The sequence below is a fragment of the Ochotona curzoniae genome, unplaced genomic scaffold, assembly GCF_017591425.1.
Source record: "Ochotona curzoniae isolate NIBS_2020 unplaced genomic scaffold, NIBS_Ocur_1.0 contig_1, whole genome shotgun sequence".
Taxonomy (NCBI): Eukaryota; Metazoa; Chordata; class Mammalia; order Lagomorpha; family Ochotonidae; genus Ochotona; species Ochotona curzoniae.
Window position 1 is genome coordinate 46,553,116 of NW_024464918.1, and position 27,807 is coordinate 46,580,922.

The 27,807-nt window shown below is 60.6% G+C and overlaps 2 protein-coding genes across 2 annotated transcripts in view; both read right to left on the minus strand.

Moving 5' to 3' along the window:
• Positions 1–79: 79 nt before the first annotated feature.
• Positions 80–8,810, minus strand: LOC121152872 (obscurin-like). Its single transcript, XM_040975104.1, has 26 exons — positions 8,733–8,810; positions 7,955–8,145; positions 7,698–7,815; positions 7,649–7,655; positions 7,359–7,471; positions 7,114–7,279; positions 6,944–7,025; positions 6,626–6,826; positions 6,377–6,437; positions 6,068–6,145; positions 5,817–5,989; positions 5,707–5,733; positions 5,201–5,353; positions 5,068–5,113; positions 4,774–4,851; positions 2,987–4,685; positions 2,789–2,869; positions 2,602–2,712; positions 2,349–2,516; positions 1,641–2,009; positions 1,429–1,513; positions 1,095–1,334; positions 772–995; positions 619–694; positions 337–486; positions 80–257 (listed from the first exon to the last, which is right to left on the minus strand). Exons 1-26 carry the CDS (start codon positions 8,808–8,810, stop codon positions 80–82), a joined length of 4,953 nt encoding a protein of 1,650 aa, XP_040831038.1.
• A 496-nt stretch (positions 8,811–9,306) lies between these two features.
• Positions 9,307–27,807, minus strand: part of OBSCN (obscurin, cytoskeletal calmodulin and titin-interacting RhoGEF) — a 72,986-nt gene continuing 54,485 nt past the window's right edge. The window contains exons 55-79 of the mRNA XM_040973576.1: positions 25,328–25,406; positions 25,040–25,158; positions 24,676–24,873; positions 23,915–23,947; positions 23,687–23,785; positions 23,377–23,595; positions 23,121–23,181; positions 22,906–22,976; positions 22,085–22,207; positions 21,870–22,009; positions 21,447–21,647; positions 21,280–21,362; positions 20,826–20,999; positions 20,091–20,247; positions 19,840–19,956; positions 19,596–19,760; positions 18,909–19,067; positions 18,500–18,677; positions 18,048–18,161; positions 15,098–15,265; positions 14,737–14,839; positions 14,449–14,578; positions 13,720–13,831; positions 11,903–11,945; positions 9,307–10,614 (exon numbers count right to left, since the gene is read on the minus strand). Coding sequence (XP_040829510.1) covers positions 9,657–10,614; positions 11,903–11,945; positions 13,720–13,831; positions 14,449–14,578; positions 14,737–14,839; positions 15,098–15,265; positions 18,048–18,161; positions 18,500–18,677; positions 18,909–19,067; positions 19,596–19,760; positions 19,840–19,956; positions 20,091–20,247; positions 20,826–20,999; positions 21,280–21,362; positions 21,447–21,647; positions 21,870–22,009; positions 22,085–22,207; positions 22,906–22,976; positions 23,121–23,181; positions 23,377–23,595; positions 23,687–23,785; positions 23,915–23,947; positions 24,676–24,873; positions 25,040–25,158; positions 25,328–25,406 — 4,004 coding nt within the window. The 3' untranslated portion in view covers positions 9,307–9,656. The remainder of the gene's footprint in view (positions 10,615–11,902; positions 11,946–13,719; positions 13,832–14,448; positions 14,579–14,736; positions 14,840–15,097; positions 15,266–18,047; positions 18,162–18,499; positions 18,678–18,908; positions 19,068–19,595; positions 19,761–19,839; positions 19,957–20,090; positions 20,248–20,825; positions 21,000–21,279; positions 21,363–21,446; positions 21,648–21,869; positions 22,010–22,084; positions 22,208–22,905; positions 22,977–23,120; positions 23,182–23,376; positions 23,596–23,686; positions 23,786–23,914; positions 23,948–24,675; positions 24,874–25,039; positions 25,159–25,327; positions 25,407–27,807) is intronic.

The window sequence follows — 27,807 nt, forward strand, 5'->3', positions numbered from 1 at the left end:
CGCTGCCCCAAAGAAAGCTGGAAGGCCTGGACTCCAGATTGTGTTTATTGGCCAGGGGGCTGGAGCATCCCACCTGCACTCAGCGCCCCTGTGGAGAGCGACGCCTGCGGCACAGCAATGCTCGCCGCTTCTCACGCTCTCGCAGGAAGGCGCGCAGCTGTGTGGTGGGAAAGGTCACCGGTGCGGGCTGGGCAGCCGCTGGGCCCTCCTCAGTCAGCCACGGGCACTGCAGGCAGCTAGCTGCGCATGGCCGGGCCCTATGGGGAGGGTATGTGAGCTTGGAGAAAGAACAGTGAGGGGTTCAGGACTGGGGGCACGGGATGGGAAGGTCCTCACCAGGGCTGTGCGTTAAGGGCTCCACGTAGGAAGGCCACAGCACCGCCAGACAGCCCTGCATAGCAGCGGCCCAAGCGGAGTGGCCCCTTACGTAGGCTCCGCTGCAGGTCACGCACACCCTCGCCGTTCACCGGGTAGTCAGCGCTCAGCCTGTGTGGGCAGGTAGACGGTTCCCAGGTTACCCGTAGGGGGGCCCTGGCACCCGCCCACCAGCACCCCCAGGCAGACCATTCTCGGGTGGCTCATGGGGGGGCCACCAGCACTCAGTGCCCACGGACTCACATGATAAATGCGGTCACGCCAATGGCCCAGATGTCCGTCTGCGGGACAGCACTCTGGCCCTCCAGGAGCTCCGGAGCTGCACAGGGCAGGCAATGAGCAGGGGCGGGCTGGGGGCTGGACACATCGCTTTGGGGCAGGAAAGGAGGTACGCACCCATGGTCTCCAGGTAGTCTTTGAAGGTCTCTGAGGGAAACACCTGGCCCTGGTCCAGGCTCTGGGCACTGCCCAGGTCCACGACCTTGAGCAGGTTGTACTCGGTGACCATCATGTTCTCAGACCGCAGGTCCAGATGTAGGATGCGGTGGGCATGCAGGTACTGGGTGGCACTCAGCATCTGCCACAGGAAGTCCTTCACCTCTGACTCTGAGTAGGATGTCCTGGGGGAAGAAGGGACTCAGCCCGGCCCCTTCCAGTTCCCGTGTCCATCCTCTCCCCAGGGCCCACATCCATCTGCCAGTTGGTCCCCCAGCACTCACCTCTCCGCCAGACAGGGCAGCAGCTCAGGCCCAGAGCACAGCTCGGAGATGAGCACCAGGTGCCGTGGGCTGAGGTAGGCAGCCTGCAGCTGGGCCAGGTGTGGGTGGTGCAGGCCCTTGAGAGCCTCATACTCACGCAGCACAGCTGTCCTGGCCCCAGGCTCGTAGGGGATGATCTTGGCAGCCAGCACCCGCCCACTGGCCTTCTCTCGGCACTGCCGGACCACACTGAAACGGCCCCTAAGCGAGGAAGGCACGAGGGGGCTGGTGGGTGGGCAGAGCCCATGGCCCACCCAGCGACTGTAGTCACTACCACCCCTTGTGCAGCTCCCACCTGCGGATCTGCATCTGGAAGGCGAAGGTCTTCGTGCTGGGGAGGGGCTGGACTGGCTGGCCCTGGGCACTGTCCTCCTCAGAGGCTGTGGGGAGCAGAGGATGATGCAAGCAGCAGGCAGCCCCAGCTCTCCCCCTGCTCCATGGGTGTGGGCTGAGGCAGGCCATGGTGCACAGGTCCTCCCTCAGGGAGATGGGCCGTGGGGCACTCACCCAAGCGCCTGGGCCCCCCAAGGAGGACTTGTTCTGAGGGGCTGCTGTAGGGGCCCATGCCCGCCTTGCTGACACAGGCTGTGCGGAAGGCGTAGCTGCCACCCCGGGCCAGCCGGCTGGTGACGTAGCAGCAGTCGGTGATGTCGGAGGCCAGGGTGGTCCAGCTGCCACCTGGGCCGCAGGGTAGCAGTGAGGGGTCAGGAAGCCTCCCTCCCCAGGCCAGGCGTGCCAGGAGGGGGTCAGTACCTTCCAGGCTGCACTGCACGGTGTAGGTGACTGGGCCACAGGACTCCACAGGCTTCCATACCAGCAGCACCCCGTCCTCGGACACCTCCCCCACATCCGGGCGTGGGGACGACGAGGGACGCTCTGTAGGGACCCCGCCCATCAGCAGCCCACCCTGTCGATTCAGGGCCAGCAGAAGGAAGCTCTGCCTGCCTGGCCTCCCCAGCAGCGCAGCTCAGCTCAGCGGCCTATAGCATGGGGGTGCGGGCAGCTGGCAGTGAGCTTCAGGCTGGAATTGCCAGTGAGGCAGGAAGTACTGCCACCTTTCACCAGGCACACAGGCCGTTTCCCTGGGCAGCTGTGGGCCCTGTGTCCAACCATCCTGCCCTTCCCCAGTCTGTGCCAGCCTAGGCCAGTCAGAAGGGATCCAGAGCAAGCACGTGTAGACAGCACAGGGCAGAGTCCCCTGACCAGGCCACCCACCTGCCTTCCTGAGAGTGGCTGTGGTGGCTGCTGTCCCCAGTGAGTTGCTCACACAGCACGTGTACACGCCCAGGTCCTCGACGGTCACCACCAGGATGGTCAGCAGGTGGAAGTCCTTGAGGGTGGAAGAGATGAGGAGACGGCCGCTGCTTTCCAGGGGATCCCCGTCTGTGGGAGGACCAAGTGGGCCCTGGTGAGCCCACAGCTGTGGCTACCATGGCTCCACCCTGCCCCCGGTCAGCCAGTTCCTCACCCTTAGTCCACGTGGCCTGGGCGGGTGGCTGGGCTGACACCTGGCAGGCCAGGGTCACTGACTGACCCAGGACCACTGTCTCATCCGACAACTGCCGTAGGAAGGATGGTGCTGAAGGAAAAGGTGAGCCTTCAGCCAGGCTGCCGGCCCTGCCCACCCCTTCCCAGCTGCTCTGCTGCCTGCTTACCTCGGTCCCGACCCTTCAGACCTGATAGGCGGAAGGAGGTAAAGCCAGGCTTCTTCCTAGGGGGGCCCTCCTTCTCCACACCTGCTGGGGAGAGGGGACAGCAGGTCAGACGGGAAGGGCTGGTTGCCCCATCAAGGGTCTGGGCCAGTTCAGGCGCACTCCTGCACACCAAGGACAAGCAGAGCAGAGCCGCTGAGCCTGCTAGACAGGTGGGCAGGGCAGGCTCACCGAGGGTCCGGCCCTGCAGGACCCTGGAAATGTGGGCCATGGAGGCCTTCACCCGCTGACGCAGCCCCAGCTCCAGCGGCTCCTCCAGCGGCAGGCAGGGCCACTTGCGCTTCCTGCCCGCGGTGGCCGCCCCCAGCAGCACATCCAGGTCCATAGGCTCCTCTGTGATCGCCAGATCAGGCTCGGGGCTCGGGGCCTGGGGCCAGGGCCATGCAGCCCCTGGGACCCCTTCGGACACATCCTCTTCCTCGGGCTCTGGGGACGGTGGCCCCGGCTGCCTCTCGGGCCGGGGGACCCTGCTGAAGATCATGAACTCGAAGGGCAGGTACTTGATGTCATACAGGTCTGAGAGGTTCAGGTAGGCAGGATCCACCTCAGATATGTCGAGGGAGAGGGTGTCGGCTGCCTCTGCGTCCCCTGACAGGTCCCGGATCTGTACCAGAGACACCTGCCCAGGCTGCTCCCAGCAGCCCAACTCTGGGGCTGCTGACAGGGATTCCCCACCGGCTGCAGCTTCGTCCTGCTCCTCTGAGGACTGGGATGCAGCCCATGCCAGCCTGGCCCACAGGGGTCCCTGCCCTAGCATACCCCCCGCATCACCCCCAAAGGCAAAGGTGCCATAGCCTGACACCCCCGCATAGCCCCCCCGGGATCCCAGGGAGAACTTGCGAGCAGTCGCCTGTTCCTGTGGCCGCTGCATGTGGGGGCTGTTGTCGGGGGAGCCCTCGGCCTCCTGGGAGAGACCTGACCTCCAGCCTGTCTGCCCCATCCCCTGAGGCAGGTTCATGCCCTCCGACCCTGTCTTAGAGCCTGGCACAAGGCTGGCTGTCGCTATAGAAGGGGGCACTGGGGGCTCTGCTGCGGGTGAAGAGCAGGGGCTGGAAGGGGCTGAGGGGGGCCTGTGGCCCTGCTCAGGGAGGCCAAGGGGAACTGGCTGTCTTTGACCACTGTGCTGGGCCACCCCCTCCGACTGAGCCCAGGACCGCTTGCCACTGGAGGACAAGAGTCGCCTGGGGGGAGCTGGGGGTGGGCACCGTCCCCCAAAGCAGGTGTCCTGGGATGGGCTGGTGGCACCTGCCAGGTCTTCATGGGATTTAGGGCCAGATGACTGCAGGGCAGGTTCCAAGGAGGGGATTTTTGCAGGGGGTGTAAGCAGCTCCTCACTGGCCTCTTCCAGGGCCCGCTGCTCCATCAGCGGCTCCCGCAGGCCAGGCAGAGCCCTCGCGATGTATCCACCCTTTAGCAGGTGCCGGCGCCGGGCTGGGTGTCGCCGGCCCCCTGGGACAGGGTCCTCACCCGCCTGCTGGTGGAACAAACTGTGAACTATGCTGTGCCGGGGCACTGGCCCTGTGCGAGGGGGCAATGCTGGTGAGGCTGTAGTCACTGGAGGGCCACAGGCCTCAGCCTCTTCAGGCAGGCTGGCTGAGGGCCGCAGGAAGCCTCTGGGGTGCAGCAGTGGGGAGTGTGTCACCGGGGATGGTGGCAGCGACTTAGCCCGGGCAAAGGGGGTGAGCTCAGTGTCCGAAGAGGAGGAAGAAGAGCTGGAAGAGGCGCCAGCCTGGACCCGCAGGTGCCGGGCCACACCCAGCGAGGGGCTGTCAGGTGGACCATGGAGCAGCTCAGGGATGGAACGCATCACCAGGACAGACTTGTAGCTCATCAGGGAACGCTAAAGGCAGAGGAGTGGCAGGTGAGCAGCCATCAGAGGGCTGACGACCCCAGGAAGCACAGCCAGGCCCCAGGTGGACAGCACCTACCTGCCAGCGGCTGCGGGCCAGGAGGAACTTGAGTTGCTTGGTGCTGACAAACTGGGCCTCCTCAGCTGGCACGGATGTCTGGGGGAGGCAGAGGTGCTCGGTTGGGCAAGGGTGGCCAGACCACCCCCAGCCCTGGATATCATAGGTCAGGGACCTCCCGGGGACAGGGGACTCCACAGCTCGCAGTCCAGGGTCAAAGAAGGGAAGTGGGTTAGAGGTCAAGGGTCAGATGAGGTGGGCACTTGCACTCTGGGTTCTTTGGGCTGAGGGGGGTCCATGTCCAAGCTCACTCACCAGGAACCAGGGGTGCCCAAGGCACTGGGAGGCACTGGGCCGTGCCCTGCCAGGAGAGGAAGTGGGGTCAGGCCAGGTGTTGGCAATCAAGGCTGCCCAGCCAGCCCTCAGCAGGCTACAAAGGGGCACTTACTCTGGGGCTCTCTGGAGTGTAGCCTGGAGGAAGTCCTTAGCATCCACACTGAGGTGGGCAGCCACAGGGCTACTCCAGGACACCCGTCCTTCTAGAACATTCCGCAGGGTGGCCCGGTCACTCTCACCAGCAAAGGGGGACGAGCAGGTCAGGCTGAAAGCAAAGACCCTGCTGGGTGGGTTCTGATCACTGCTGTCTGGTGTGAGGGTCCCAGCAAGTGGTGGCAGAGGTTGGGCAAGGCCTGGGGAGCGGTCCAGCCAGAGCTTCATGTGGCATGTGGCTGAGCCCTGAGGCAACAGGTCAGGCCTCAGCTGGCACAGAGACATGGGTTCTGCCTACTCGTCACAACAGCAACTGCCCATCCCAGGGCAGATGCTGATGGAAGGTGCTTGGAAGAGCTTTGGATGGGGCAGCCCCAAACCCTGTCCCCAGGATGGTGTCTACCTCAGGCTGCCCACCTCCAGCTGGGGCAGCTGGCAGTGCACTGCAAGGTGGCCATCACTCACCTGAGGTAGGAGACGACCCCCATGGCCCTGCAGGGATAAACCATGACAGCAGTCATGCCCAGCTGGCCACCAGCCAGAGGTGTCCACCCAAGGGACAGCCCGCCACGCACCAGATGTCCGAGGCCTCGCTCACGGGGTTCTGCTCGATGACCTCGGGAGCCACAAACTCAGGGGCGCCATACTGGCTATACTGGGGCTCTGTGGGGTTCACTCTCTGGGCAAGGCCGAAGTCGCAAATCTTGATATCCTCCCGAGCAGGGTGCACCATCAAGATGTTGGGGGGCTGTAGGACGTGGTCAGGGAAGGTGACCCCACAACTCGACCTCCAGGGATCCCCCCATCCATTCTGGGAGCCCAGTACCTTTATGTCTAGGTGGAGGACACCGTGGCTGTGCAGGTAGTGCAGGCCTTCTACCAGCTGCTGGATGTACACCTTGACCTGCGGTCCAGGTGCTGCTCAGGAGACGGCCCAGCGCAGATCCCTTGTCCCACCCCCCCCACATGGATGCCCAGTCTCCCTCGGCCCTCATGGCACAGCAAGAGCCTGAGCCAGCTGAGCCAGGGCCAGGCCAGCCAAGACCATGAGTGCCCGAAGGAAGGGCCAGACACCCATAAAGACCCTGTCAAGGATAGGGGAGGTCCCTGGGGCAGCTGGTGGACAGGTGGTCACCTCAGCCTCAGTCACCACGCCCTTCCGGAACAGGCGGTCCAGCAGTTCCTCCGACGAGCACCTGGGCTAAGTCAAGGAGAGGCTCCAGACCTGTGACCACCCACCCCCTGGGGGGCCACACTTTGGTCAGGGCAGGGTCCCAGAGGAGAGGACACCAGGACCCTCAGCCAGGCTTACGAGTGAGGCGGGAGACCAGCCTGCGCCACGGCCCTCTCCCCACCCTGCCACACAGGGCCACAAGCAGGATACAGCTCCAGCACCAGGATGAGGGTCTTGCGCGTCTCAAACTCATCCAGCAGCTGGGTGAGCAGGGGGTGGCTGAGCGAGGCCAGGATGTCCCGTTCACGGTACGCCTGGGCCCGGCTGTGGCTTCGCAGAGGGATGAACTTGGCTGCACAGGAGAGCTGGTTGCCTTTGTGCTGTACCCTCTTCACAAAGCCAGACACGCCCCTAGATGCACAGGGGAGGGGCACTGTGCTGGAGGGGTAGGACACACCCTAGGGTGGGGGCAGTGCCTGGGAGAGGGCAACGCGCTGGGTGCCCTGGGGGAAAGGACTATGGTGAGACCTTCCAATCTCCTCCTTGACCTCGTAGAAGGAGTGCAGCTTCCTCCGACAGCTCTGTTTCTCCAGGTCCAGTGCACCTGCCCCTGTGGTCGGTAGGAACCAAAGTGGCCATCCAGTACCCACTGTCCCTCGGAGTCTGCCCAGGAGCCAGGAGGGTGGCTGACTCACCACTCTCCACCAGCAGCTCAGCCTTACAAAGCACCCGGCCACCGGCATTGCAGGCCAGGCAGGTATAGACGCCGGCATCCTGCAGGCCCACATCCCGCAGCACAAGGGCGTAAGTAGTTCCTTCCTGGCACTGGCTGAGCCGGGCACTGTCTGCCAGCTGGACATCGTCCTGCAGGAAGACAGAAAGGGCCTCAGCACCTTGCCTACTGCTGGATAAGAATGAAGTCCGGCCCTGGGCCAGCTGCTACCTTGTACCAGGTCACTGTGGGCTGCGGACTCCCCTCGATGACCGCCTCAAACCGCGCTGTGCCCCCGGCCAGCACCTGCTCATCCTCAATGGTCACCTGCATGCTAGGTGGCCCTGCAGAGGGGAGCAGCATGTGGATGAGAGCTATGCAAGCTGCTCAGCCCACTGAGCCCCCAGGATTGCTGACTGCCCAGGGTTGACCTCTGGGAAGACCTTCCTTGCGTCCAACCTCTGTCCAGGGGTTCCCCCGCTAGGGACAGCGGGGCAGGTCTGGGGGCCCTGACCACGTACTTGTGGCCTCCATGCCCATGGTCTGGCCCACAGGGGTTTTCTCTGTGGCCTCTGTGCCCGTGGCCTGGTAGATGTAGGTTGTGTGTGTGGTCTCGGTGACTGTGTGACTGTGGACATTCCAGAGCAGCTCTCCAGGGCTTGCTCCCGGCCAGGCATGGCCTTCAATCCTAGAATAATGGAGAGGGGAGAGGTAGCAAAAGTCCTGAGATGAGCAGTGGGAGGGGAAGCCCACCTCTCACCCCAAGCTGCCCATATCCAGCCCAGGGGACAATCCCCACAGGCCCACCACAGCGGGCAGGCAGTTACCGAATAGGCACCGTGCGTCCCTGGGCTTTGGCCGCCTCTTGCTCCGGACCTCCATGGGGGGGAGGCTGTGACTCCTGAAGGGGCTGGGCTAATGGAAGATGAGGTGCCTGGTTGAGATATGTGCCCCACAAGGAGCTGGCTGATGCCCTTGTCCCCTCATAAGGAGGAGCTCCATCTTGCAGGGTGTCCACCTAGGAGCAGGGCCCAGAGCTGGGGCAGTGCCTGGGGTGGCCCCAGCAGTGCTCTGCCCAGCAGGGATGGATGCCGCACTGGAGTCACAGTGACAGGCAAGGTGAACAGGGGTTATAGGAGGAGGATAGGGGCTGACAGGGAGGTCCCCCATCTGGGTCTGTGTCCCCACCTTGTACCTGGTGGAGTCCTAGGCATTCCCTGGGCTGAGCCCAGTCCCAACTGCACAGGGTGGGGCAGGACCAGTGGCCTGGCGGGAGGAGGCCAGCCACTCTTGTAGCAGACTCATGGAGAAGAAGCTTCCAGTTCTTGCTCTGTGCCTACTTCAGGTCTTGCCCAGCGCACCCCCACCCCCATGGGACCGCTGTGGGCAACCTCTGGCCCACGAGGCAGCCTGGGCAGGCGGCCTCACCAGCTGTGTCTGAGGTCTCCCCTCCGGTGCACAGGGGTGTAGCCGCCTGTAGTGCTGAAGGCCCCTTGGTGCCGGCAAAATCCCCTGCAGTGGCGTCCAGCAGTGTCCCAGGGCTAGGGGGGACTGCTTGTTCCAGTGGATCCAGTGCAGGGTGGGCAGGGCTTTCCAGGACAGCACCTGTGGTGGAGGTAGGTTTCCGTCGGTGAGTTCAGGGTCCGCCCCCTCTAGGCTCAGCCCCAGGATCCGATCCCCCATCCTCAGGGCAGTGAGCCCACCCGCCCCTCTCTTCCACTCCTCACTCAAGACAGACAGAGAATCTGAAGACCCCAGTCGGGGGCAGCTACTTCCTCTAGCTGGAGTCCAGTCCCACCCCAGGCCTAGCAGCTTCCTCTGCTTCAGGCCACAGCACGTGTGCCTGCCCCTCTGAGGCTCTCATGGCCTCAGATGCCACCACTTGCAGTGGAAACGTACCCACCATCCAGCTATCCGCTGTGGGGCAGGGCCCTTGCCCAGCCGGCACCCTCCCCAGCAGGTTCCAGAACAGGCTCAGCCCCCAAAACCGAGGGCCTAGGCCCGAACAAAAGTCACTGCACCTTCCTGCTTGGTCGCGCCAAGCCCACTTGGCCCCTACATTTGGGCACAGCAGGAGGTGCCAAGCCAGCCTGGGACGTGGCTTGAAGTGGAAGACTGAGTAAGAGACCACTGCGGAGCCGAGGACCCAGGGCTGAGAGCAAGGAAGAGCAGAGGCAGTGCCAGGCGCAGGTTTATTTTCATTATTGAGGCCAACACGAGGGTCTTCCCACACCCAGACCCAGACCCACACCCACCCTGTGGAGCTAGGGCTTGGAGAAGCGCCCCTCAGGATCTCAGTCCAAGGCTTGGCCAGGCCTGGCAGCTTGGACAGCACCCACAGGGAACAGGCCCAGGCCAGGAGGAAGCAGCCCTGGCTTCTCTACTTTGTGGACATGGCCCAGTCTTATGGCGGAAGAGCAAGTCCAATGAGGTAGGAGGGCCCGGCAGAGAGCAGGGAGCCCCAGGTGTGGAAAAGTAAGTCCCGAGGTCTGAGCACACATGCCAGGTAAGACAGGGGCTTCTGGGACCTCACAGGCCAGGGCGTGAGGGGCAGGGGTCGCTATCCCTGCCGGGCGCTATGTGAACAGTGACCGTCTCACCCACGGCCCCGAAGCCGACCACCTGGGTAGAGACCTCCGTCTTGAAGCTGGCTTGGCCACTATGGAAACAACGTGGCGCCTGGGGCCCAACAGGGGAGATGCCCTGGGCCCAGTGGTCCCGTGGCCCAGGCCTAAAGGCAGAACCCAGTGGGTGGCCCAGGTTCAGCAGCACAGGCTGCCCCACGGTGGGCTCCGTGATCTCATGCTGAACCACGGCCACCTCGCAGGGTGGGTCGTCACAGGCACAGGGCTCCGCGCCATGGCGGCCAAAGGTCTCCCCAGCCTGGGGCACATAGTCCTCCAGGTCTGCCAGGGTCAGCACGCAGCCGTCACGCTTAAGGATCTTGGAGTCCCAGCTCCAGGGCCTGCTGGTATCCCAGTTCTCCCCTTCCCCTTCCCTGTCACTTTCTTCCTCTAGCGGAGTATCCATCTCGGGTGCAGGGACACCTGTGCCTGGAGTGGCCCCCTGCACACTGCCCTCAGCATCCACACACAGAACGAGGGGCTGACTGGAGCCGTACACCACGGCTGGGCCCGGGGCCAGCAGCTTGTTGTTGGAGTTGTTGGAGTTGGGGTCCCCTTCCTGGGGACCTGTCTTCTTCACGCACACCTCGATGGTTTCCTCCACCTCCACCCACTGGGATTGGGGCCGGACACCCCCAGGCAGGGTTGCAGGCTGGGCCTCGGCCTCTGTCACGAACAGCGCTGGCACTGTGGGCTTCCAGCCCGGCCCTGCCCCGGGCCCCGGCAAGGGTGGCGATTCAGCGGCCAGCAGGCCTGGCCTAGATGGGCTGGCAGAGCGGCGGGAAGGAGAGCGGGAGGGGGACTTGCTGGGAGACCGTCGCCGGCCACGCGGGCTCTTCACCACGGTGGTGATGGTCTCCTCTCTGGGGGGGAGGAGAGGGCCCAAGAGGGGGTGGGCATGGGGACCCATGGCCCAGCCAGCACCCGCCCCACCAGCACATGCCACAGGCAGTTCAGGGACAAGCCAACAAGGAGCGAGTCAAGCAGCTGCTACATGTGCCCAGGGAGCAGTGCTGAGGCCTGCAGACAGGAGGCTGGCACGGGGCGAGGTGCCCCCAAGGCAGGACTGGAGGAAGGAGGCAGAACTTGGTATGCCTGACCCCTCAGCAATGTGCACAAAGACAGTGAGACATAGCTTCTGGCTGGGCAGCTCTGGGACCACAGGCAGGACAATGGCACCTGCCCAAGTTAAGACACACAGCTTGTCAGGGTCACCCCTACACTCCACAGCCTGTCCAGACACCAGAGGATGTCGCCTGACTGGTCACACACACACACAGGGCACAATCGGCTCACTCCACCCCCGCTGAGGCACCACAGCCACTGGCAGGCATCAGAGCCCCCCTGCAACGCCCTGCCTGCAAGGCCCCTCCCAGCATGGGGGCAGCATTCCATCTGCAATGTGAAGCTGACTCCTCTCCAAGGCCCAGAGGAGGCTGGATGGGGGATGCCCCATCCACCCCCAGGGAATGGGGCCCTTTGGGGGTAACAGTGCCCCTACCAAGAAACTTTAGAAGGAGACCTAGTAGGAACCCCGAGGAGACCCACCCTGGAACACCCCAGTCTTCCAGCCTTAAGGAACTATGGTCTTTGCTGCTCTTAGTCCTGCACCTGCCACACCTCCTACAACTTCCAGAGTTTGTCCTCCCAGATTGTCCTGCAGTCTGAGCATGCCCACCTCAGGTGTGACTTCCTCCTCAACACATGTGGGGTGGCCTGGGAGGCAGGGAAGGGGGCAGAGAGGGTAGGCTCCCGGGTAGCCTATACTGCGAGCTGCTCCCTGGTCCTCCAAGGGGGAGGGCCTCGTGCCTGATCTGTGCATCACAGACATGCGGTGCTGGGAAAGACCAGGAACATCTGGAGCTGCTCTGTTGTTAGCACTAGTCATAGCCCACGTGTTCAGCAGGCACGCGAGGCGGCAGCTGCTGCAGTGGGCCATACAGATGCAAGCCTGCCACCCCGGCAGACACACTGCCCTAACTCTCAGGGCACTAGGGCAACAAACCTTGGCTCAGGTCTTCCCAACTGTGAGAGTGCCAGGGACAGACAGACACACAGGCAGCTAGGAGGTGCGGGCAAGCAGGTAGCCATATGGTAAGGTCCAGTTAGTGGCATGCTGGGGCACCGCAGTCAGAACACGCCTGCACTTACATGATGACGGTTTTCTTGGGGACTTTAGTCTCCTGCTCAGTGACTACAAAGAAAACAGTCAGAATAGCGAGGGTTACACAGCCGCTGGCACGTAGGGGATGGACCTTCTGATGGGCATGGCCATGCACCACCTGAAGCTTCAGGACCTGACCATTATTACTCATCTCTGAAATGGGGGAGATGGGGTCTGCCAGAAGGCCTGAGGTCTGTGAAGGAAGACCCCACCCCACTGCCAAGAGTGGCAGGGCTGGGAAGTGGGTGGATGGCAAGAGCCTTGGCCAGGCCTGGTGCTGCACGGATCTCTTGAGGCCTGGGGGAGAAGGAGGGCTGGAGAGGCACTGACATTCGGTGGGGAGGGGGCTCAGCCCTGCCAGTCATAACTGAGTTCCAGAGGGAACCCACATGGGCCATGGTCCATAATGAATTGTGGGGAGGGGGCACCTGAGGGGCAGGGCAGGGTTCCTCTGGAGCCAGGCTGCTTCCCCTGCAACTCTGGGCAGGACCAGGCTGGGCACACCACAGGCTACTGCACTGCTCTGTCTTGGCCACCCTGAAGGGGCAGAAGGCCCTGAGGGCCCTAGCGGCTTTGTCCAGGGCACAGCCTGTAGCCTGCCTGGTCTGGTGCCCTCCTGCCTTGCTATACTTAGGCTGGTCCTGGCTGTATAAGTATGTGTACTGTGGCTGTATGTGCTGTGTACAGGGGTGTTGGGATGCTGTTTGCCCTGGAGACAGGAGCCTCAGGACAAACTTGGCTGGGCTCAAAAAGCTGGACATGGCATGGTACGGTCCCTGACCAGGCCCTCAAGGTAGCTGCTTGGATACACTGGGTATGCACTGCCGGCACCTTGCTCTTGGACCGCAGGCACCCCTGCTGGCTCCAGGCCCCAGTGAGTGACAGTAGCCGTGCAAAAGCAGAGCTGCAGGCAGGCGCACACTCACAAGCAATGGGCAATGCTCTTACGAGGGCCCCTACAGCCAGCCTGGCTCGAGCCACAGTTAGGGAGGAAGTGGCAGGACAGATGTTAGGAAGCAGGAGGCACGGGCCCCAATATCAGGGTTTCCACTAAGACCAAACTTCACCCATCTCTACACACATCCCTAGACCCTGATAATGATCGGCAAGTGATGGTATAAGACACATTCAACTCCAGCAAGAGGAAGCCCTGTGTTCTACCAAGAGTTTCCGGGCTCTCCCAGACCAACCATGAGACACATGGGGCAGGTCCAGGGAGTCAGGGGGCCTCTGTGGGTATAAGGGGCAGGAACTCCTGCCCACTGAAGGACATCCCTCACTGAACTCCTGTGGCCCTGGTGGCTGTAGCACCACAGGACCCAGAGGATACCACGTCCTCTAGCCCAACCATGCAATCCCAGCTGCTGCCTGCATGCCACCAGTACCTTCCAGAAGGGCAGCTCCAACCTTGCCCCCACTCTGCTCCAGCCAGAGGATGGAGCTACCAAGCTGTGTGCAGTCAGGCTCTTCCCAGGACCCTCAAAAAAGGCAGAGGCCAGGACTCTCCTTATCCAGCCCCAGCCTGCAACAGGGGCTGGCCCCTGACATTGTGCCACCCACCAGTCTTCCATGCTGTGGCCAGTCTGTGCTTCTTACCCATCTCAACTCCTTGGACGACCCCACCCCTAGGCTCCAGGTTCCAGCCCACCCTCTATAGCCCACACAGGTGTGGTCTCCAGCTGAGGGCCAGTACAAACACGTGGACCACGGTGCCTTCGTTGACCAGCCACAGACCTCCCTGACTCAGGATGCCACCTGGGGAGCACGGCTTCTGTTCCCGCCCTGGCTGAGATGTGGGACCCACCTTCCACAGCTGCCATCATTGGCTCCCAACGGCGCTGGTCCCAGGCTCGCAGCGCTGGGCTCTGCAGGCATAGATCACCACTGCTGCGTGCCACACCCAGCCGGTTTACCAGCTGAAAAAGGATGGCAGAAGCCTGGTTAGAGACGAGGCTGGCTAGGGGGCTTAGGAGCCCAGTCCTCAGTTGGGCATAACTCTGACATTTAGATCCCAAGCACAGGCAGTGCTCATTGCTTCCCAGCCTTCACCCCAGCAGGCAGCTCCACATGGCCACAGCAAAGGCCAGTAGGAGTAGGAGAACCAGATGGGCTGGCACTTTCTGAACACCCACCGCCTGTGCATGCCTGCTTTAACCACTTCCAGGCCCCATGCAGGGTATGATTGCCATAGGGCAATGGATCGGTAAGAGGACAACAGACAGCTCCATCCACCCATGGGGCTGGACACTTCCACAAGAGGTACCATGTGGGCCTGCCTCTTCACAGCGGCAGCAGACAAAGCCTGGGGTCCCCCAGGTTTGCCCCTAGAAGAGGCAACATTGATGGTATCCTTGGAGTGGGGAAGGGACAAGGCAACAGCAACCAGGAGCAGGGCTCAGGGTGACAGGGGATGGGTAGGGACAGTGGCCTGCTGTTCCCTGACACTGTCCAGTTCTCTAGGCCCCAGAGATTGGCCAGCAATGAGGATGAGGGCCCTAAGGCAAGCCCTACCCCTCTGGCGCACCCGCCTCACCTCACACTCATAACGCCCTAGGTCCTCCTTGCTCGCAGCCCGGATGGTCAGCACCAGCACCCCACTGCGTGAGTCACTCAGCATCTGGTACTTGCTGCCCGTGGTCAGCAGGACTCCATCCTTGTACCACCTGGGTCATCCCAGAGAGCCCAGGTAAGGCCAGTGTGGGCCACACCCTACCCCCTGCAACACACTCAGGACCCAGCTGCAGCCCAAGCCCAGCCTGCTCTCCAGCTTTTGCCCAGGACCCACCCTCCCTCATTGCCCACCCCAGCCCACAGGCCCCACCTGATCTGGGGGTAGGGAGCACCCTCGATGGTGCATGTGAACTGGGCGTCCTCTTCCTCCACAAAGGGCACGGCCCGGACATTGCTCACAAACCGTGGAGGGACTGGCCAGGATACACGGTGGTAGGAATGGGGAGAGAAACGGATGGAGAGGGGTGAAGGTGGACAGAAGAGTACACGCACAGGGAAACCATAACAGAGTGAGGGCAGTGCTACAGAGTCCTCACCCAACAGCACCTTCCCTGACTCACGGCCCTGGGGCCACATCAGATGGCCACAGCTGCTGGCTTCAGCCCACACTGTTGCACTCACAGCTCTGAGTCTGGAGCAGAAACCTCTCTCCCCGGCCAGCCCCTGCTCACCTTGCACCAGGATCTTGCCCAGGGTGCTAGCATTGCCGGCAGCGCTGGCCGCAAAGCACATGTACTGGCCAGAGTCCCCGCCAGCCAGGTTGTCCAGGATGAGGGTGCAGGAGCCGTCAGGGTCCTCGATGAGGATGTGGTGAGGGTCCACATCCACTGGTCTCCCATCTGAAAGACAGAGTTACGCTGCTGGGGGCAGGGGCCAGAGACTGGCAGCTGAGACTCCCTCCCTCAGAGACAAAGGCAGGGCCTGGTCTTGGGGTCACCTCTGTCCCCTATCATGTCCCCATGTTTCCCCATTTCCCTCTCTATGCAGCTTTGACAGTAGTGGGCAGTAGGGTTAGGGCCGGAGACCTAGGCCCCACCAAGGACACCCCAGGGCCTAAGGGTATGGTCTCCAGTAGACACCCATGGTGCTTCCTACAGAGCATCCAAAGTGGTACCCTACAGCAGCCCAGAGGGCAGCACTCCCATAGACCCCCAGAGGCCCATGAGGATGGCCACAGCTTGAGCCCTCTGTCTCTCAGGCCTGACCACTCCTTGGCTGCCAGCTGGATCCCACATGGTGGCATAAACAACCCCAAGCACTTCCTGTGGAGGCACCAAATTCAGACCAGCCTTGTCCTACATCCCTCCTCATTCTCACCCGCTACCACAGGGCAGCCGACACTGTGTAGTGAGGCAGGCAACCCTCAGGTGTTTCAAGGAACTCAGCCAGAGAGCCACACTGAGAAGAAACCACACAAATTCTGTCGCTGCCTGTAGCCATGTTGGCTGCGGACCCTGTCCTGGACAGAGGCCCCGAGGCTTATTGCACCCAGCAGGATCCTCCCTGGGGGCTCCTTCTGGAGCGACAAAGCAGGTATCTGCACACCTTGAGCCAAGGAATGGCCACCCCAAGGCTCCACTCAATGCACAGCTGGCTGCAGCTGTTACCAGTGGGCCCAGTGGGTGCCAATCTCACCATGGGCCTCTTTCCTGTTGCCCCAGGTGCCCTGGATGAGTGTCTTCCCTACACACAGCATAGGTCACCCATGTGGACAGAGGCCCAGGCAGGTCAGGATTTAGCGGTCATGCCTGAGAGAGTATAGCACAGGGTGTAGCATTCCCCATGCTTCTACAGGGCCAAGTGCTCCCATCAACACCAACATGTGGCCAGGACATCTCCCCCACGGCTCTCAGGAGGCAAGGAAGAAGTCATCACAACCTGTGGGGCAGGCCTCTGGACCACAGTAGAGTGCACCAGAGGGCAAAGTGCAACATGTGAATACAAACACATGGGACTGATGTGCACCTGCAAGCAGCTCCATAAGTGTGCACCCATGTGCATGTGTGAAGTATGACCATGTGCATGTGTGAAGTGCACCCATGTGTATGTGCACAAAGTGCACCCACACATGTATGTGTGAAGTGGACACACATGTGTGCATGTGTGAAGTACGACCATGTGTGTGCATGTGTGAAGTACATGGTGTGTGTACGTGTGAAGCAGACCCACATGTGTACATGTAACATGTGTGAAGCATGTAGCTATGGATGAGGATGCTTCCAAACAAAATCTTCAGAGTGAGTTTATGAAAAATGTGCATGTGGAAGCAACTGTAGACAGCCATTTTCTGCACTTTTCCAGGGTCTTTCTGCACTGCCCCTTAATCATGGCATGCACTTCCATGGAGTACACATGTAGCCATACCATATGTGCACCTGGTACATGTGCTTGCACGCAGTGACCGCACATATGTGTTTCATATATGCACCATGCATGTATTGTATATTATATATGGAGGTGGAGTGTGCATGTAGTATACTTCACATTCATAGGCTGTTGTGTTCAGAAGTGTAGTGTGTATACACATGCATCTATGTATCATGCACAAAACACAACACATGCAGATAGCGTGTATACATACATAGTCAAGCATGTTCTCATGTACATCTAGCTGTGTTGTACATGCATGTCATACCACATACAATGCACCATGTGCAGACATCTGTATGTCATATGTGCAAAACAAGCTAAGCATGTACTACATGTGCAGGTGGTGGTGTTAACACACATGGACATGTAGGGTACAACTCTGTGATGTGGGTCTGAGTAGATGCACATGTATGTGCATCTTTGCACACATGTACTTGTGTGAGTGTGAGCCAGCAGAAGAGCCATTCATAGTGGACTCACAGCTTCTGGTAGCTGGCAGCTCCATTTGCTCCTTACTGCTCTGGACCCCAGGGGCAGAGAAGCCAGGATCTGGAGGCCTGCACCTCTCCCCATGCCCTCTCCATGTCCAAATGAATCAGCAGGCACCCTCTCCATGCAGTGATGGCCAGGACTGGTCATGACCCAGCCCGCCCTGTCTGCTTCAGTTAGTCCTCAGCTGTGCTCCTTCCCAGCTAGCCAGCTCTGCTCATCCACTCCAGCAACAGCGCCGCCCTCTGGCTACTCAGTGTCTCCCTGTGTGGCCTTCCAAGATACTCTTCTTATTCCCATGTGTACCAACCTTGCAGAGCTAGAAGAGGCTTACAGAGCCTGGAGAGGCTGAGTGACACTGAGTGCCTGCCCTGAACACCTACCAAGCCTTTGTAGCCACCTTGGTCCCACCCCCAGCCCCTCCAAACAGGCTGTCACTCAAGCCCCTCTCTGGGGCTCCCTGGCAGCCACAGCCCTGACTTTGCACTGAGGCTGTGCGTCCACTTGCTGCCATACTCTTGCCTATGACATTGGCTGCCTAGACAGGTTTGGACTGCCTCTTCCTGCTCCCTGGGCACCTGGTAGTCCCCAGGTACTCGGGGGCATCCACCAGTCCCCAGACATCTGAACACTTAGCTGGTCCCCAAGTACTCAGGAACACCCACCAGTCCCCAGACATCTGAGCATTCGGTCAGTCCCCAAGTACTTGGGGGCACCCAGCCAGTCCCAGGGCACTTAGGGAATGCCAACAGAGGAGCCTACCTTTGTACCAGCTCACCACAGGCTTGGGCGTGCCTGTCACCCGGCAAGCCAGTTTGACCGTCTCCCCCAGTTCAGCAGTGCAGTCAGCCAGCTCTTCTTCGAAATCTGGGGCCCCTGAGGACACATGGGGACTTGAGTGTTCTGACATCCTGGAAGATAGCCTGCCTGAGGGTGCGAGTGCTCAAGGGCGTTGTGCTTATGAGCAGGTTGGGTGCACACAGGGGAGCAGCAAGGCCTGTAGGGAACTGTGTTAAGTGGCTTCAGCCTGTCCCTCACTGCCTTGCCTGTTGGGATAGAGGCCTGAGGCCCACATTGCATCTTGCTCAGGGCTCCTGACATACAGTTCTGAGCTGAAGGACAGGCCCCTCCCTGCAGCCCTGCAGGAGGCCCAGGGACTTGCTGGCCTGGGTGTGGCCAGAGCTGCGGGATGGGGAATGTGAAGGGACACTCACGCCACACAGGCAGGGCCAGGCGCTGCTGGATGCCACAGATCTCCTTCACCCAGGAGCTCTTGATGATGACAGTGCGTGCCTGTAGCAGGTACTTGCGCACTGAGTCCTCCCGCTCATGCCAGACCTCAAAAGCACGGTCATCACCCTCCACCTGGTCATTCAGGTCAATGTTGCTCAGCTGTGAGGAATGGGAGAAGGGGACACACGTCAGTGAGGGCAGAGGGGGCACAGCTCAGGCCCGGGGTGGGAGAGGGCAAGGGGGCGCAGCTCAGGCCCGGGGTGGGAGAGGGCAAGGGGGCACAGCTCAGGCCCGGGGTGGGAGGGGCAAGGGGGCGCAGCTCAGGCTCGGGGTGGGAGGGGTAAGGGGGCGCAGCTCAGGCCCAGGACAGCCAGGCTGGCTGGCCGGCACCTTCATCATGGTCCGGAAGACGTAGCTAGAAGCATCCACGCGGGGGTCCCGCCGGGGCTTGCAGATCACCAGGTAGTTGCGGAAGAGGAAGACATGGCGGTTGTGGCCCTTCCAGGGCATGCGGGCTCCTGGTGCCCCTTCCCACACAATGAAGTGGCCCTGGGAGGCAGAGAAAGTGTGGGGAGTCAGGTCAGCCTGGACTAACCACACAGAACCCTGCCACGCTCACACCATCCACACCCCAAGCCACGCCCACACCATCCACACAGAACCCTGCCATGCCCACACCATCCACAAACAGCACCCTGCCATGCTCACACCAGCCACACTCATGCCTTGCCCACACTATCCACAAACAGAACTCTGCCATGCCCACACACAGAACCCTGCCACGTCCACGCCAGCCATAAACAGAACCCTGCCACGCTCACACCATCCACACCCCATGCCACGCCCACACCATCCACACAGAACCCTGCCACGTCCACACCATCCACAAATAGCACCCTGCCATGCCCACACCATCCACAAATAGCACCCTGCCATGCTCACACCACATGGAACCCTGCTATGGCCATGTTACCCACTGAATCTTGCCACACCCACATCATGGCCGTAGGTTAACACCCATACTGCCCACTGAACCTGGCCACGCCCACATCCATGCCAGCACCAGCACAGCCTTACCTGGCGGATCGGCTCGCCCAGTGCCTCCAGTGTGCCTGGGTAATTCTCAATGAGGGACACATGCAGCTTGTTCTCTGCACGCTGAGGCAAGGCTGACACCACAGCGTACGCCTGCTCCAGCAGCGCGCAGTTCTGCCTGTTCCGGGCCTTGTTCCGGATCAACTCCTGGGAGCAGGAGGATGCTGTCAGAACTCCAGACAGCCCGGCCCCTTCCCCAGGTTGGTGGGTGGGGACAGGTGAGCACCTTCAGCAGGGCTTGGTAACGCTGCACCCGGGCTACTGGCTGCTCCAGATAGTGTTGCAAAGGCAGTGGGGGCGGCTGCGAGGGGTCCCCAGCGATCAGTACTTCCTCTGTGTATTTCTGCAGGAACCACAGGGACAGTCAGAGGAGACCCTGAAGATGGGATCCCTGCATCGCCCAGGAGCAAGGGCTCAGCACTGGGGTGGGTTGAGGGCAGTGGTCAGGGCCAGCAAGCCCAGGGGGCTGGCAGGCACCTTGAAGAACTCCTGGACAGCTGTGCTGACCATCACCGACTCAGCCTGCACGCGGCCCACCAGGAACTCCAGATATTGCTCAAATGCCTCCTGGTTCCTGATGAAGCACATGGCCACGTCGTCGTCTGTGTCGCAGCGCTGCAGCTCCTGCAGAAAGCTGCATAGGGGCCAGGGTGTCAGGGACCAGGCTCCTGTCCACTGGGTGGTAGGTTGAGTGTACAGGCAGGAGCCTAGGTGTGCAAAGACGTGCACACTCTGATGTGTGTGTGCAGCTGTACATGGAAGGGGGTGTACACGGGTATGTACAGCATGCCCTGTGCTGGTATGTGTAGGCATGTACAGTATGTGTGCAAAAATGTGTGCATCTATGCTAACCACATGGGGTGTGACTGGAGGGATGTAGTGTGCAGGTACATATGCATCTGCATGTAAGTCTGTGCACACAAATACCAGCAAGCTGCTACAGGCCTCCCATGTGTAAGCCAGGGCACACGCTTGTGTCATGTGCACACACAGCAGGCCTCCCATGTGTAAGCCGGGGGCACACGCTTGTGTCATGTGCACACACAGCAGGCCTCCCTTGTTTGTGTTCCTAAAGCAGATAAGCTGCATCAAATAGTACATCACACAAGCTCAAGATCTTTCCTTTCTCAGCTCCTGCCCACCCCTTATGAAGCCAGCTCTGCTCCCAACACACGTGTGCATACGTGTGTGTGCACATGCAGCCATGCCCACCTGCTATGGAATCGGCTGATGTCCCGCATGTTACGGAAGAGGATGGCCTTCTGGCTGGCCACAGTGGGGGGCACGTGGGGACTCTGCTCTAGGTGCCGCATGTGGTGGCTCTGCAGGAACTGCAGTTCCTCCAGGAAGGCCTGTTCTGAGCTCAGCAGCTCCTGGATCACAGAGCTGTTGGGTGGAAGAGGGGGTGATGAGGGGAGACTCAGAGGGCCAGGGGCTCCATAGACCCTGAGCTGGTGAGGTGGTGGGGGGCTGTGAGGGCAGACCCAAGGGCCGGGGGCTCCACAGACCCTGAGCCCTCGGCCCTGGCTGCACACAGCCTGTGTTCTCTAACTACCCCACCAAGCAGCAGGTCCCACCAGTCTTGGTCCTGGGGAGATGCACTATTGGGCGCACCAGTTCTGCCCTTGCCTGTCCCTAAGGGTTGCTCCCAAACAAGGCCACTCACCTCAGCTTTGTCTTGTATTCAGCTTCTGACATGACCTCACCGGGGAACTCAGGAGACTCAGGGGTCCCCCACTCTGGTGACAGCTGGGGAGAAAGGTAAGTCCTCCTGGCCAGTCTGTGCCTGGCCCTGCCCCAGGGGTGGGCCACATCCTCCCCCACGGCCAGTACCTTGAGTCTCTTATCCAGGTAGGCAGGCGACACCCAACCCTGCCGGGAAGGGCTAGATTTGGTGGGCTTGGTGCGCACAAGCCAGCGCAACGGGTGGGCAGAGTCCAGAACCTCCACATATTGACCCTCCCGGAGCGCGATGGCATCCTGTTCAGCTCCCAGGGGCAGGTAGTCAGCCGTGACCACAAAGATGTCGAAAATCTGACAGTGAGCAGGGGAGCAGCTGAGGGGTGGCTCTGCAGGCCCCAGTTGGGCCTCACCAAGCCCCTACCCAGTCAGCCGGCTCCTGGGACATGTGACTTTCCAACCTTGAGGTCCCAGAACCTGCTTCCTGCTGTCTATCCTGAGCACCCTCCAGCTGCAACCCAGGGGACAGCATCTGCTCCAGGTGCCACAAAACCCCTGGCCCTTGGGCCCGCCCACCTCACCACGAGAGTCGCTGTCCTCTGACTCAGAGGAGGATTCCTGGACGCTGGAAGACGGCCGTGACCGGCCATGCCGGGGGGATGCAGATGGCGTCTTGCACTCCTCATCACTGTCACCCCCGGGCACCTGCAGCTTGGCTGGGAGCAGGTGAGAGGGTCAGGACGCTCCAGCAAGGTGTCCCAGCACCCCACCCCAGCCGGCATGGGGCTCACCCTGCGAGATCTTGGCAGACACCATCTCAGTTATCTGGGAGGTCAGTTTCCTCAGGAACTCCTCCGTGCCCACCTCGGCCAGGGACAGGGAACTGCCCACCTCCTCGGCTACCAGGGGCTCTCCTGGGAGATGGGAGGATATGGTCAACAGTGGCCTCAAGCCTGCTGGGAGGCTCAACCCTGGTGTGGGGCTCAACCCTGGTGTGGGGCTCAACCCTGGTGTGGGGCTCAACACTGGTGGGGGGCTCATCCCTGGTGGGGGCTCAACCCTGGTGGGGGGCTCATCCCTGGTGGGGGGCTCATCCCTGGCATGGGACAGGGTCTCCTCAAATTGGAGGGTCAGTGAGACTGGGGCAGACAGTGGATGAAGGGCCACTTGAGCAGAGACACCTGAGCCAAGGTGTAACCAAGGGCTGGGGACAAAGAGAAGGGACAGTGGTGGCCAGGACAGCATAGGCATAGCCAAGCAACATAGAGGCCCAGGGACATGGTCACAGCCAAGGGGCTATCGACAGCCATGTGGCTGCAGGGCACAGGGAGCTGAGCATGGAGCTGAGTAGAGATCAGGTGGCCCCTGGAGCCCAGGACCTAGGTGGTCTGTGGCATGGTACATGCCTCCCAGCACATGAGCCCAGAGCTAGGCCAGCCTCCTGCATGCCGGGGGCCAGGAATGGCTCCACCACCAGCCATAGCTCACTCAGAACTAGGATCCAGGGGAGGGCAGGGATCCTGGGACAGACCTGACTATGTCCAGGAGGAACCTCTCGGCCTGGGGTCTACCCAGCAGCAGGCAGGGGCTCAGGTACCCTTCCTACCCATACCTTTCTTTTGCCCAGCGAGGTCAGCTACAGGCCCAGCTTCTAGCATCTGTGCCGAGATGGCTTGGGTCGTCCTAGCAGGAGTAAGGGAGGATGTGAGTGCCCTGGGCAGACCTACCATGCTCTGCCCAGCAAGAGGGCCTGGAGGCAGCAGGCAGGAGTCCCACATTTCCCAACCTGGAAATGGGCTGCCCCTGCCCTGCCCAGTCCCCACTCACCCCTGCAGGAATGTGGAGATGAGGGTCTCCTTCACCTTCTCCTGCTCCTCTTCCTTGGCCACTGTCAAGAAGGCCAGGCAGCTGTGAGGGCCAGGGCTTGGACCTCAGAACCACAATGTCCAGGCTGCCTGGTGTCCTGAACTCACCCCTGCCCCAGCACCCTGGGCACAGCCATACCTGACCACCTCCCCAGTCACAAGGACAGGGCCCACAACATGCCTGACCACCTCCCCAGGCCAGTGCCAGCCCCACTCACGGCCTGAGACATGCAGGCTAGCAGAGCAGAGGGCCTGGCCAGCAGTGTTGGTGGCAATGCAGGTATAGGTGCCCTGATGCTGCCGGCCCACATCCAGCAGGACCAGGCTGTGCCGCTGGGCAGAACTGGCCACAGTGTAGCCTGGTGAGTCAGGGCCAATCCACAGCACGCCCCTCTCGGCCTCCTCCCGGAGCCAGTGTACGGCAGGGGCCGGGTGTCCTGTGCAGGGAACAAAGGCAGACACTGACCCAGCCCCACCAGGAGCCGGAAGCCAGGATGGGAGGCTGTGATGGGGGATACGGACACGCACCTGCTACCTTCACAGAGAAAGTCACACTCGAGTGTCGTTTCACTGTCTTGGGTGTGAACCTCTCCAGGATCCGGGGAGGCTCCATCTGCTCAGGCTCAGCTAGAAGGGGTGCAGGAGCCATGACTTTGGGGCCCAGGGGATCTGCCCCTTGGCCAGGCAGTGTCCAGTCCGCACTTAGCTGGCCGAGGCCTGTATCCACCCATGTTCTCGGCTCATTGGGGCTCTCACCTGATTCTTGCTTCTCCTCGGGCTCATCAGGGCCTGAGAGATACACAAGTGAGACATGCATTTGCATGGGGCTTTTTATGGGCTGCCCAGGGTCCTGCCTGCCTAGGGGAGGGAGCCCTGCTACAGTCCCACCCCATGAGCCAAGATCACAGCCTGAAACCTGAAATGAGGCTCACACAGATCAGCACCCTAGAAGCATAAGCTGGGACAGATGTGAAAAGTTCTCTGCCTCCAGGAAGTTGCCCTGACCTGACCTCAGGGACCAGACCTGACCCCACAGGGAGCTGAACAGACCCCACAGGGACCTGATCTGAACCCACTGGGACTTGACCCAATGCAGGGACGTAACATGACCCCACAGGGACCTGATCTGACCCAGGGATTTGACCTGACCCCACAGGGAGTTTGCCTGACCCCACAGGGACCTGACTTGACCCCACAGGACCTGGACCTCCCTGGGAACTGGTCTGAACTCAAGGTCCTGACCTGCCATGTGCTCCACTCACCCACACTCCCTGCAGGAATTATCTGTGCAGTCACACGGACAGTACACAGCTCTAACTTGGAATTAGCTCTCAGTGTTCAGGACTTTGGAGAATGGACACTGGGACCCCTCTTCCCAGTGTGCTGCCCTACAGCTGCCTATTGTCTATTGTCTGCTTCCTTTGATCCAGAAGGAGGCGCCAGGATTCTGTCCCAAGACCTACCCACTATAGGCCAACTTCTGACCACCAGGTGTGGACAGAACACAAGGCACCCACCTCGGACCAGCAGCCGGGCAGAGGAGTAGGCGGCACCCAGGGTGTTGCTGATGTAGGCTGCGTACTGGCCAGCGTCTTCCCGTGCCACAGACAGCACCTCTAGTGTGTGCACCGTCTTCTTGTCAGCCATGCGGATGTGGGCAGACGCGGACAGGGGCTGCCCATCCTTGAACCAGTACACCCTGGGTGCTGGGTAGCCTGGAGCCAGGAGGCAAGAGAGTGATCAGCATAGGGCCACCTGCCAAAGGCGTTCCCCCAGACAGCCTGGGCCACTGGCAACAGAGCGCCAGCCTCCTGTGCCTGCTCAGGGGCAGACTGGGGTCTCCTCTGGGCTGGCAGCACCCCCTTACTCTCTACCCCTCACCTTTCACCTTGAGCTGGAACTTGGCCATGCGTGTGCCTGGGGCTACCTGCAGGTCCCTCAGCTCCTCCACCACCTGGGGCAACTGCCCCTCATCCGACTCTGTCCCCTCCTGCTCCCGGCTGGTAGGAGGAAAAGAGAGTGCGCATTCAGGAAGTAGACTAGCCTGGGAGGCTGGGGGAGAAGCAGGGGGCAGGTGTGGCCCCTGACTGCTCTGCAGAGGGGTGGACCCAAACGTCAGGTCCTGTGGAAGGCCTCAATCCAAGCCATTCAGCTGTCTGAGGATCCTACCTGGACAGGTAGCCCTGGGCACTGAAGTAGGACGAGGTCTCTGTAGCATCGGCTGCAGTGTCGTAGTCTGTGCTGGTCACTGAGGAAGAAAGGGTGGACCTGGGGCACAGGCTGGACCCTTTCCCGGGACTGCCGGGGCCTGCTGAGTGGCTCTTGCCTTGCCCTGGGACTACCAGGGCCTGCTGAGTGGCTCCTGCCTGTAGTTTCAGCTCAGGCTCCCTGGCCCACAGCCAGCCACTGGACCAGTTCTGCCCTCTGTCCCTCATAGGACAGCATTGTTTTCTGCTGGACACCAAGCCCGCTCATGGTCCCATCTACCACCCTCTGGCCACCACGCTGCACCACCATGTCTGTGGCTTCCTAGATACACTGAGCATAATCCCAGCACTGCTCGGCACTCCCTTCAGCCACAGCTGCTGCCTCAAAGGGTCTTGCGCCACACTTCGCTCTCCACATCATGCTGAATCCCTGCCCCTGAGATCTCCCTTTGAAGAGGAGTGTGCTTCCTATCTAGAAGATTGTCCCTCCGTCACAGCCCTCGCCCCAGCTCCCAAAGTGGAATCCCAGCCTAGGATAGTTCTACAGCAGCTCCCACCTAAACCACACCATGGCAAAATACATGGCATAATGATCCATGGGGTGAAGAAAGGTTGTGACTCCTCAGACCAGGAGAACCCAGACAGGGGACCCAGGAGACTAGGGCAGAGCACTAAAGACCAGAATGCTGCCCGGACACGGGCCCGATGAATCATAGAATTCTGACAGGGGAGAGCTGAGCCTACACACACAACACTCACAGGCTAGCACAATGAACACACAGCCAGGCACATCCATACATCGCTGGTATGCACATAGCTGAACACACAGCCAGGCACACATGTACACACACGGCTGAACACACACACACACACCAGGGCACACACATGGCAGACTCACACAGTTGTGTACATGTAAACATATACACACAGCAGGGCACACAAAGCTGTGCACACACGTATGAGTTCATATGTACATGCACACACAGGACTACACTGAAGGCTTCATGTAGCCAGGCACTCAGACAAGTCCTGGCCTCCCAGATGGTCAGTATTCAGCCCCAGACTAAGCCTAGTCCAGACTTACATGACCAACTGCAACACCTCAGCTTGAGAGGATCTGCTTCTGGGAACCACAGGCCGGGCTTCAGCCCAGGCCCCAGGGGCAGGAGACATGACCCTGGCCAGGAACTGCTACAGAGAGCAGGACTAGTGAGAAGGCATTGGAGAGATTGCCACATTTTGCATCTGAAAAGCAGAACCAGGCAAGGACCTAGCAGGGCAGCAAACTGGGGGACACAGGCAGAGTCAGGAATGGGCAAAAAGGTCAGTACACTGGATGTGACTCTATAGAAGAGTGACTGGTGGAGGGCAGCATGGCTGTCCTCCCCAGATGAGGGCGTAAGGTACCTGGGAAAGTAGCAAACACAAACCCTTTGGTTGAACAAGCCCTTTAAGCCCAACAAGCCCCAAACAGATGGATGTGAGAAAGCCAGAGGGCACCAAGAACAGCGACCAGCAGGCACTGGTGAACTCCCCAGAAGCTCACAGTAAAGGACGAGGGACCAAAGGTGCCTACAGCAACCTCAATAAAGACCCGAGGTGGAGACTGCAACTCTCCAGAAAGAACTACAAAGCACACGACCCTCAGGAGGTACACACGTGTGTCAGGAGCACCACATGACCCTCAGGAGGCACACATGTGTGTCAGGAGTATCATACGACCCTCAGGAGACACACACGTGTGTCAGGAGCACCACACGACCCTCAGGAGACACACACGTGTGACAGGAGCAGCACACGACCCTCAGGAGACACACACGTGTGTCAGGAGCAGCACACGACCCTCAGGAGGCACACATGTGACTGCAGCACCACACAACCAGGAGGAGGCACACACATGTGTCTTCAGAACCTTTGACAGAGCCATGTTAGGGTTCACTTTTATCCATGGATGTCCAGCTGCTCCAGCACTATTTGCTAAAATCCTCCCCACCGCTTTTTTTTTTCTTTTTGAGGTAACATATTTTTCAAGGCACATTTGTTGGAATCCCAGCCTTGTTCCACTTACTTTTGTGTGAAATCTGCTGGCATATGCACACATACAGCCTAATCTTGTTCCTGATTCCCATCAGTCCTCTGTCAACAGCACATGATCTTGGATGCTTTGCACGGTAAGCCTTGCTCCAAGTATGCTGGTTCTTTTCATTTCACTCTTGTTTTCCAAACGCTGTCCTGACTTTTTTGGGTTCTCTGTCCAGGGAGCCTTACAAGAAGCCTGTCCATGTCTACAGAAGGAATATCCATTGGCACAGTTGTTTGGCAGGGCCAGAGAGCTTCTGCTTGGGACTCCCGCCTCATCTCTGCAGTCCCTCCTGTTCTGCTTCCATCCCAACTTCCTTCCACCACACACTTGGGAGGCAAGTGGGTCATTTAGGTCACACT